Source organism: Phalaenopsis equestris, unplaced genomic scaffold, assembly GCF_001263595.1.
Source record: "Phalaenopsis equestris unplaced genomic scaffold, ASM126359v1 Scaffold000595, whole genome shotgun sequence".
In the NCBI taxonomy this organism is placed as follows: Eukaryota; Viridiplantae; Streptophyta; class Magnoliopsida; order Asparagales; family Orchidaceae; genus Phalaenopsis; species Phalaenopsis equestris.
Window position 1 is genome coordinate 104612 of NW_018165035.1, and position 10243 is coordinate 114854.

The following is a 10243-nucleotide window of genomic DNA, read 5'->3' on the forward strand; positions in this document are numbered from 1 at the left end:
TAAATTTTAGTATGATAGTAGCTATAATCAAAACAAAAGAGAAACATATAGCCAAATTCCTCAAATCTGCAAATCTTTTCCTTAAATCCAACTCATTTATATAATCAAATCAGATTAGATTGTCTCTAGTGTCATCCAAGCCCAATATACTCGTGTGGGTCTACAATAATTGTAACGTGTTTAAAATGTTCATACAGACATCAAATTAAAAGCAAGCAAGTGTAAAAAATGTCTAAATCATTCAGTGTTCATTCCCCACCCCAGAAAAGAGCAAAACCCAGCTTAAAACTATGGTTCCAAAACAATTCTTATAGTTCTTAAAGGACATACAAGTAAACCTTTTGATTTAAAAAAAAATGGAGTCCTAAGTATGGTTAATATGCTACCTATCTTTTAGTTCTTGCTCAAACGCGGCTAATTTCTTCCGAATTGGTTCCAGGAAGGACTGCAGATCCTTGCTGATCCGGGCTTTATCCTCTTTAGAAATTTCACTACTAATCCGTGTTTCTATCTGCAAGAGGGAGCAAATGACAACTATCAGATATTTCATTATGTTGATGATATGGTTATAAGAATAAAGAATGAAAAATGGAAGATAATTACAAACCTGCAAATCATCTAATTCACCAAATGAAAACTCTGGAATATCGAAGTGGCCTTTAATCTTTTCTTTTTGGTCGTTAGTTGACCATTCACCTACATTTTGTAATAAAAAATCACCTCAGCAGCAGCAAAGAAAACAGCAGCCTGGACAAGTAAAACAGAACATGATTTGCTTACGGAACCTTTGAATTTCAATGATAATTCGTATGTGTAACCAACTCTTTTTTTGTTGCGCACTGTGATCAGAAATGCCTGGCCAGAAAATAAAACAGAAAACGAATGGAGAAGAATGCAAAGAAGCATGAAGTAAATGGAGAACGGGCAAAAAATTCAAAAATTCTACAAGAAATTTAGGGAATTCCTGTCGCAGGATTGAAATATGCATCCCAAGAATTTAGAAAAATGTACACTGATCTTTTAATTAATCTTTGAGCATGTTAGTATGAGAAACTGATGATTAGGGAATTCCTGTCGCAGGATTGAAATATGCATCCTAAGAATTTAGAAAAATGATACACTGATCTTTTAATTAATCTTTGAGCAGGTTAGTATGAGAAACTGATGAAATGCATAAGGTTGGACAAATTCCTGATCAAAGTCATGAATTTCTTGTGTCAAACTATGAGGCTTTAATAGAAAATGTCCATCGCAAGATTAGAAGTCTAAGAATGAAACCTCACGGTAGAAGACGATAATAAATCTTTCTCAATTGAGTGATCAGCAAAAATGTTAAATAATTTGATATTTTTTTGTTGTAAGCAACCATATTAGAAAGAGTACATATTATAGATGTTGAGATTTCCACCATGCACCCATTTAAAGGATCGACAAAAAGCAGAAAATCCTTTTGTGGTTTGTTTCTTATAAAATAAGAACATACCCATTCTGAATGCAAGCAATTTGGAGAATAAACAAGTGAACAAATTCATGAACAAAATAAGGGGAAAAAAATTCTTAAATGGGTATACATCAAGCCTTGAGCTACTTGATGAACTGTTTTCACAAGCTTATGTAATATTGTTAATGATAATAAGCGCAAAGAGTTATTCAAATTTGTTCGTTTACCAATCGAATATGTATAGATATTACGGTTTAACAACTAGAATGTGATGTAGGATGGCTTTTGTGTCCAAGTTCACTTTAATGATTTGCATAATGAAAACACACCAAAAAAATCCATCTGCAAGCATCTGTCTTGCGAGATACTATGATCCGGATCCCACGGTTCCGCAAATCGTGGCATCCAGCATTTCCACAGGATTGTGAGAAGCCTGCAATCACGGGATTTGGAATACAATACCATCTTCTAATTCAGCCTTTTTTTTCCTTCTTAATTTCTTTCCATTTTCTCTATTTATAATTAGCTTATTTTCCATGAAGGGACTATTTGTGATGGTAGTTATTATTTTTTAGACTTTTGCTTTGATTGTGTATTTTGGATATTGTGACATCTGATTTTTACCCAAAGAAGTGTTGAATCCTTTTTTCCTTTTACAAGCTATGTATTTGTATCATGCCTAAAAACATGGGGTGAAACCTCCTTGTTGCCCAAAGGTCACCAATTCGGAGCTCTCTTTGCAGTTGTCAGTCGGGACAATCGCCGAATGATACCGATCCCCTTCTAAATGCATACTCTCGTCCCCTCGCTATTCCACAACAACCTCTCCTTTAAATCCACTCCCAATATCTCTTATAAGTGCCCTAGAATAATATCTTCAAATATAAAAGCCCGTAAACCTTAAAATTTTAGGGATTTGTCGTTTCAACACCTACCCTTATCGCTAAGCCTACACAAAATTTCACATTATCTAAATCATCAATCAACACACTCCTTAGTTATTTCTACCATAATTTCGGGCCCTAAACCTAAAACTTCAAGGATTTGTCATTTCTACACCGCCATCGTCCCTAAACCTACACAAAATTTCGCATAACCTAAATCATTGATCAAATCAACTCAATCCCTAGCCATTCCTACCATAGTTTTCAGCACTAAACTAACCCTTTTAAAACCTAACATTTCTATCTCCATCGAAAAATCTCCCCGACACCTACTCTCAAAAACCAAGGTCTCCGATCAATCTTTGATTTACAGTCCTAAAACCACTGAAAACCTAATTGAAAATAAAAAACATCACATCACTAAGAAGAAACCTGCAACGAGGTGCTTAAGGTCTCACTATGGAGGACATAAAAGAAAATCCTACAACTAAAGCAGAAGCTTGCCGCATTTGAGACCAGATGATCCTGTGAAACCACACAGCCACAACAATGACTCACCAAATCGAGAAAAGGAAGTGCATCCCTTCCCCCAAGAAACTTCAAAAGACAAACAACAAATATCACGTCGAATTGACATTGAATATAAAATGAGAAGCAAGGATGCTCGACTGATGATCAACTCACCAGATTTTGAAGGTAGTATAGATTCAAACAAATTTTTTGATTGAATCTAAACAGTGAAATGAGTTATGAGTACAAGAATATCCCACTCGACATGAGGGTCAAATTAGTTGTTATTAAGAAAGAATGATTCCTTATAATGAGAGAACTTGAAGTGCTTTCACTAGCATGAAGGAAAAATAAAAATACTACCGAATTCAAGATGAAAAGGGATATGCAATGCTAATACATTCTTCCACATTACCAGTAGGATATATTCAATAAGCTCAACTAACCATGCTGAAGAATTCTTCTGTGGTAGAGTACATGGTTGAATTTAATGAACTCGATCCAAAATATAAGTTGGTGGAATGAGATGAGCACAAAATAGCAAGGTACCTTGTAGGACAGAAGTTGCCTCTTAGAAATATGGTGCAGTTGCAGCTGTGTATCACTACTCAAATTACAGATCCAAACTTTGAAGGTGAAAAAACCACGTCGCAAGGTCACACCCACACCTTACAAGCACGGTTCAACCATAGAATCAGGAAATAAGAGTACATCCAGGGAAAAATCCCAACCAACCCTCTGCCAGAGAAAAAGTCAATTCAAGGTGGCAAAAAAATAGGAGACGTCCAGTACTCCCAAATCTGTCCCAACAAAGTATTTTCTCAAGTGCCACGAATTTAGGCACATTACATCAGATTGCCCAAATAGGATGATGATCTTTTTCATTGAGCAGAGGGTAGTTAAAAAAAATGAAAAGTGACATTGTAAAGGTGAAAACTTCAAGGAGTCTCAGCTTTCAGCCAACAAAAAAAAGATGCTGGTGATTCAAGCTGGGCCTATATGAGAAACTCCAATTGGATTAACATTGATTGTTCTAAAGGGTAACGAGTCTAAAAAGCCTATACCAGAAAAAAGACAAACCCTGTTGATGGAGTAGCCAGATAAACTGAGCGACAGTTTACCTCATGAGTGATTGACATAAAGAGTGGTCCAGCAAGCCACATAATTCACTCCAGAATTAGTTGCTCAAGACAAACTTGGCTCGAGACATGGTGGCATGCAATTCCAACTCTAGTTGTGCCAAAAAAAAGATAGATATGTTTTGGAGTTGCCTGAGATGGCGTGAACATAAATTTTATAGTGGAGTTGCCTCAACTACAGCTCAAGGCAATGATTTTGTTATGATTGTAGTTCAGTTCTTGAAGCTTCCAAAGAAGATGAAGTCTCTCCTATTAAAGGAGAATGATGTAGAAGCCTCTGTCATGCGGAATACCGATCTCGGTGTTTTGCAAATCGTGGAATCCCACATCTCCACTGAATTGTGAGAAGCCGACAATAGCAAGATTTGGAATACAACACCAACTTCCAATTCAACACGTTTTTTATTCTTTTTAATTTTCTCCCTATTTCTCTATTTCCCATTAGTTAATTTTCTATGAGTGTACTATTTATACATGTATTTCACTTATTTTATAATTTTGTTTTGTTTGTGTGCTTTGGAGAGTGTAATATTTGATTTCTACCATAAGGAATGTTTTATCCTTCTCCATTTGCAAATTATGTGTTAGTATTTTTCTTAGGAATAGTGGTGAAACCTCCTCGCAACTTGAAAATTAACGATTTGGAGTTCCCTTTGTTCTTTTCAGCCAATATTGCTGATAAACGATGTGTATCCCCCCCTTCCAATTGCCATCGAGCTCCCATATTTTCGTTCCTTAGCTATTTGACAACTACCTCTCCTCTAAATCCACTTCCAAAATATGTTCTAGGAGAACTATGATAAAAAATCACACAACGAATAATTCTCAACTTTACTCGGGTTTATGATCAATTAGAAACTAAACCACAACGCGGAATAATGAGATCACACCAATTCGATAAAAAATCAGAACAAAAATTGAAACAGAAATACAATCAAAGCAACCAGAAAAACACACAATAATTTATGTGAAAAAAACCCGAGAACGGAAAAAAACCAAGGAGCCGGAGCACCAGAAATTTTCACAATGAAATTCAAAAGATTTACAAAGAGCTCACACAAGTTCTCTCCACACACAAAGAAAACTTATAGAACTTGCTCCACAATCCTCCCTCTCCAATCCGATGCAAAAATCACACCGAATCATCGAAATCCACCTCTTTGATACTCACCTTCATCGAAATGCTCGTCCAAGAATACCGAAGGAAGATACACCAAGCCCTACCTTACACTACTCGAAATCGAGATTAAAAATCAATTCTTGACACAAACCACTCCTGGCATTTAGGTGCCCGAACTTGGCGCCTATGCGCCAAGCTCTCGGGAAATAGGCGCCTCCTCTTTCGAGCAGCACCCAAGCTAGAGCTTAAGCACCCACAACCTGGCACATAAGCAACGGGTGCTCTGTCCCGCTGCTCACCAAATCAGCCTCCACTCATAACAATCTCTCACTTGGAGACTGATTCTACTAAGCACCATTATTGTACCTGCACCGGTATCTGAATCACCTTCATATTCACGTGGTGTGGTCACGTACCGTAGCGTGGCTCACCTCCGATCTAAATCTTCATAAAGTCCAAATGAAGTCAAGCATAGCTTTAGTTTCTCAACAGTCACTACCTTTGTCAACATATTTGCATTATTCTCAGCTATTTTGGTTCTTTTTCTCTTTTTTTCTCTTTTAGAAGTCGCCAGTTTGTTTTCAAATAAATCTATCTTCTGAATCATATGGATGATCCATAAAAGGGAGGAATTGGAGGGCAATAACATACGACAAAACAGACAAACAAAAGAAAGAACGCAGAAAATCTATCGCGACAAACCTCATGTGATAGACTAAGGGTGTACGTCCAAACGGAATCGAACAGAAACACCTTGAGCCAAATATCCACAAAAGAGAATGCTTCCAAAAAGGCGTATCATATTTTGTTAATTAAATCTTGGGAGTTGCCCAAGAATACTCCTGATCACAAGAGTTCTACTTGCAATTGAGTGCAACTCACAAAGAATGTCACAAAGAATGATTAATTTCATGGGAAACATCTCGATGATTTTATGAGCTCTCGCTAAGCCATATGACAGAGAGTAAGTTTCTCACGATCCCAAATGGGCAACAGCTCATAAGCTATCGATGACCGTGAAACAACCGGATCATTGGTAGAAAACATCCCACCGTTTCGAGGCCGGACTGGGTCGTAAAGGCAGAGGGCAAATCGTCTTATCCCAAACGGGCAATGACCTGTCAACTAAGTGAGGCTCGCCATATAACATTGACTAAAAGTCAAACGAGGAATAAGGCCAAACAAAAATAGTCAAAAGAAGGGAGGAGTGATTCCTAAACAAATAAAGGTAGAGGAGTAAGTGTAACACAGACCTGTCATCCCAGGCTACTAAGTCCCTAACACTACTCGGGCATGAAGGTAGTCAACCCAACATGTCCAGAGATCCCAGATCAGCAGGGACCTCGGTAGTCCTAAGTTCAAAGGAATAGAGGAAGACCAGACCTCACTAAAAATGAGGTCAACACCTCGGTAGTCCTAAGTTCAAAGGAAGGAAACTATATCCTATGACTATCAGGTGAAGCTCCAAGAGGTGGAGCTTATACACGCCAAAGTGGTGAGGATGTCGCTGGAAAGAGGAGAAAAATAGGTGCAGCTACAAAGTTGAAAACATTCCGCACAAAGGGCTCCCACACCGTCTGGGTCGGGGATGCCTCTAATATCCTAGGCGCACTAAACAGTTACCAAATTAAAAAAAATATGTTGGGCCAGTCGAATTAAAGAAGCACGGGAGTTTCTCCTCAGTATATACAAATGATGCAATTATCTAGAGTAGTTATTAGATTTTGTAGAGGCTCTATTAGGCATAATTGGGTGTATAGTCATGCATTCAGTCCGTTTAAAAAATGGCTTTTAAAACGACTAGAAGGCCATCAAAAAAAAATAAAGACAAACTTTTCAAAGATCCTAACATTTTTAATCTAAAAATTTTGATTATATTAATCTTTTATTATTAGGATTTTTGAAAAATTTAACATTTTTAGGTCTTAGAGAGTCTAAGTTATATTTAACAATACATCCTAGATAAACCAGAAAGAAATGAGAAAAACAATTCAAGCATGCAAATATGCAATAGAACGTAAAAACACACCTGAATATATAAAAAGGCCGATGTAGCTGGATCCACAACATATACCACGAAAAAAAAAAAAAAACGGTCAGGTGCCGCATAAACATACATGTTCCTTTTTCTATACAAGAATGTAAATTCGGGCTTAAGGTAAGGAACACAAGTCTGCTGCTCCTGATCCCTTGTCATGTGACTCGATGATACTGACTTAATCCTAAAACTCTTATCAAATACAAGATAAAATAAAAGACACAAGCTGCACAAAATGGTTAGCACGAGTTAACATGCAAACGCAGATAAGTCATGCTTGGCAAGAGGAGCTAAGCAGCGCCTGCAAAAAAGAAATATTATTGAAATCATTATGTGCTCCTCCCTTATTAAATATGTGTGTGTGCGTATTTAGGCATGACTCCCTGCAGAAGACCGACCTGTTATACTATTGTGCATGCATAAAGCACATGAGCGCACTGAAAGCACAAGTAAATAAAAGGCACCTGGCTATGACAACCAAGCTGACACAGAACAATAGTCAGGTGCCAAAAATGCTACCTAATAACCTAGTCCTAACCTAGCACACAAATCTAACAAAAAGTGCCCAGCATCTAGATGCACAAGATAGTCTCCGGGTACGTATAATTTTGACAGGGCTGTCACGCGGACCCTATCCTAAAGATCCAAGGGATCTAAATGGTGTCGTCCAGGATGGATTTTGAAAAGGAGTTGGCCTTACATGTAACCCGGCTTGCTACATACATAATTTTGAAACCATGACAAATGTAATAAATAAATAAATAATATTTTTTATTTTATTTTTAAATTATGGACTATTAAATATGAACCCGTAACATGCAAGATGACACTAATTAGATCCCTTGGATCCTTAGCATGTCGTAGAGGCAGCGATCCGAAGAATGGGTGTGCTATAGAGGCAGGTGTGTCGTAGAGGCAGCAGCCCAAAAGATGTCGACTCCCATGGGATTGAATTATACAAGTGAAGTGAATGTGTGAATAAGCTCTCAGATGCAATTCAAACATGCGACACGTGATCACGCAAAGATATGCAAGTGTAGAGGCATGCACAGAAGGATATGAAATGCTCATGTCATGAGCAAAAACGCTAAGCATAATGCTTGAGGAGCATGACTACTAGCCATAAGCGTGTGGGGACACATGCTCACAAGGTGCACAATGAATGTGTCAGACGTAAATGTGTTAGTGCAAGAAAACAACGTCTGCAAGACACAACAAAAGGCTACGCAAATATCACACAGGCAATGCTAATGCAAGACATACAACATGCAAAATGCAAGGCAAACCAAGTCAGGGCGGCTAGTCGAACCACGAAGAAAGGTTGACCGTGCCGAAGCGGCCGGTCAAATTGAAATACAATGGTAAACGAGCAGGGGCTGCAGATCAAACCACAATGAAAGGTTAACCGTGTCGGCGCGGCCGATCGAACCACGGTGCAAATCTGACCAGGCACATGGCAGCTAGTCGAGGTAAAGTGATTTGTCAATCGGGCTAGGGCAATCGAGGCAAAATTAAATATGTGAAATGCACTAAATAGATTGCACACAATTAGGCAATCAGTAGGCATGTTGTCAGGTCAACTAGGGTTGGCCAGCCGATTTGCTTAGCGTGGGAAACCAAACTCATGAGCATACAAACATGCAATACAACGTGCAATATGTAATGTATGCAAGTGATCACAATCGATAGCAAGTCAAACTCAACTAACGCTCTCACATAGGGTGCTAGGGTTTTAGCCTTTGGATATGAGACATAGCCACCTCCAGCTTTGGAGATGAATGTGGAGAACTTCATCTTCCAATTTCTCGTAGATTTCATTCACAGTTTGCAGAATGGACTAGCTACAAAGTTATTTCATTCCTACAACCCCTCCATGATTTTGTAGAATTGGTTAGCTACAAAGTTTTTTTCACTCTTCAAGATCCGTCGATTTCAACCCCTCCAACGAAGACTGGAAGCGCCAAAATCGTGAAAAATTGGGATTCCGACCCTTTAGGATTTAAATCTAGGACTCACAAATGGGAAATTGCTCGGATTCACAAGGAATTCGACCATGAGCGTAATCCCTAACGTAGGGCTTTCTTTAAGAAATAAACAGCAAATCAATAGGCGTATGGTCGTGCCGAATAATGTCGGTCGGCCAACTTACCTAGTGTGGGCGACCGAACCCATGACGACACCACAAAATTGGTCAATCAAAAGGCGTGTGGTCGAGCCGACTGATATTGTTCTGCCAATAATGGACAATTGATTGAGCCAGACGATATTGTGTGACTGATCAGACAGGCCTTGTGTGGGCAACCAAACCCACAACAACCTAACAAAGTCTATTCTTAGGGCTGGCTAGAAAAAGAAATGCAATCTCACCAATGTGGCGGTTGAAGAAGTCCCTCATTGTGTAGGCAAAGCTCTCCCTAGAGAGGAGAGAAGATCGTCTCTTTCTTTTTCCACGTGTCGGGCGAAGCTCTCCTTTTAGGAGGAGACGAAGTCTTCCTAAAGTAGAAGCTCTCCTTCCGAATGAGGAGATAAGGCATTCTCAAATGTAAGTTAAAGCTCCCCTTCCAAATGAGAAGACTTTGGTTCCAAGGAGCTCTTCTTCAAGAAAACCTCTCGCTCTCACATTCTCTTCAAAGAGACTTGGTAGGGGGAAAAAAAAAAGATTGTCTTCTCACTGTTGACCTCATTTTTAGTGAGGTCAAGTCTTCCGCTTAGGGTTTAAGATCTAGCCTTAGGAATCTCCCTTCGACTATCTTAGCCCGCCTCATTTTAAAAAATTCAACCCGTTTCTGTACTCTTTTGTGTTACTTTTTTGTAGTTTTGCGTGTGTGGTATCGTCTTCTAACACTTAGAAAGATGAAACCAACATGAGGAACCCAAAAGGGATCATCTATAGGACCTTCCCGAGCCTTAGGGTGGCCTTCTGCACAATTCGCACTCCCGCCCGCATAAACTTCGCAATTCCGAGAGTCGACGCGTCCGATCGCCGCAATTCGCATCGCTTACACTGTTATTCGTCGATGGCTCGAGTAAACCTGTTGAGACGATCGATCGCGGGTCGAAATTTTGTGAAATTTAAATTTCGACGCGTTTTTGACCCGATTGTCGACACCA

General features: G+C 39.0%; 1 protein-coding gene across 1 annotated transcript in view; it reads right to left on the reverse strand.

Moving 5' to 3' along the window:
- Positions 1-206: 206 nt before the first annotated feature.
- The window catches only part of LOC110029562, a 32482-nt gene continuing 22445 nt past the window's right edge, over positions 207-10243 (reverse strand). Inside the window, exons 4-6 of the mRNA XM_020731910.1 lie at positions 786-855; positions 608-696; positions 207-511 (exon numbers count right to left, since the gene is read on the reverse strand). Of these exons, the coding sequence (XP_020587569.1) occupies positions 383-511; positions 608-696; positions 786-855 (288 nt within the window). The 3' untranslated portion in view covers positions 207-382. The remainder of the gene's footprint in view (positions 512-607; positions 697-785; positions 856-10243) is intronic.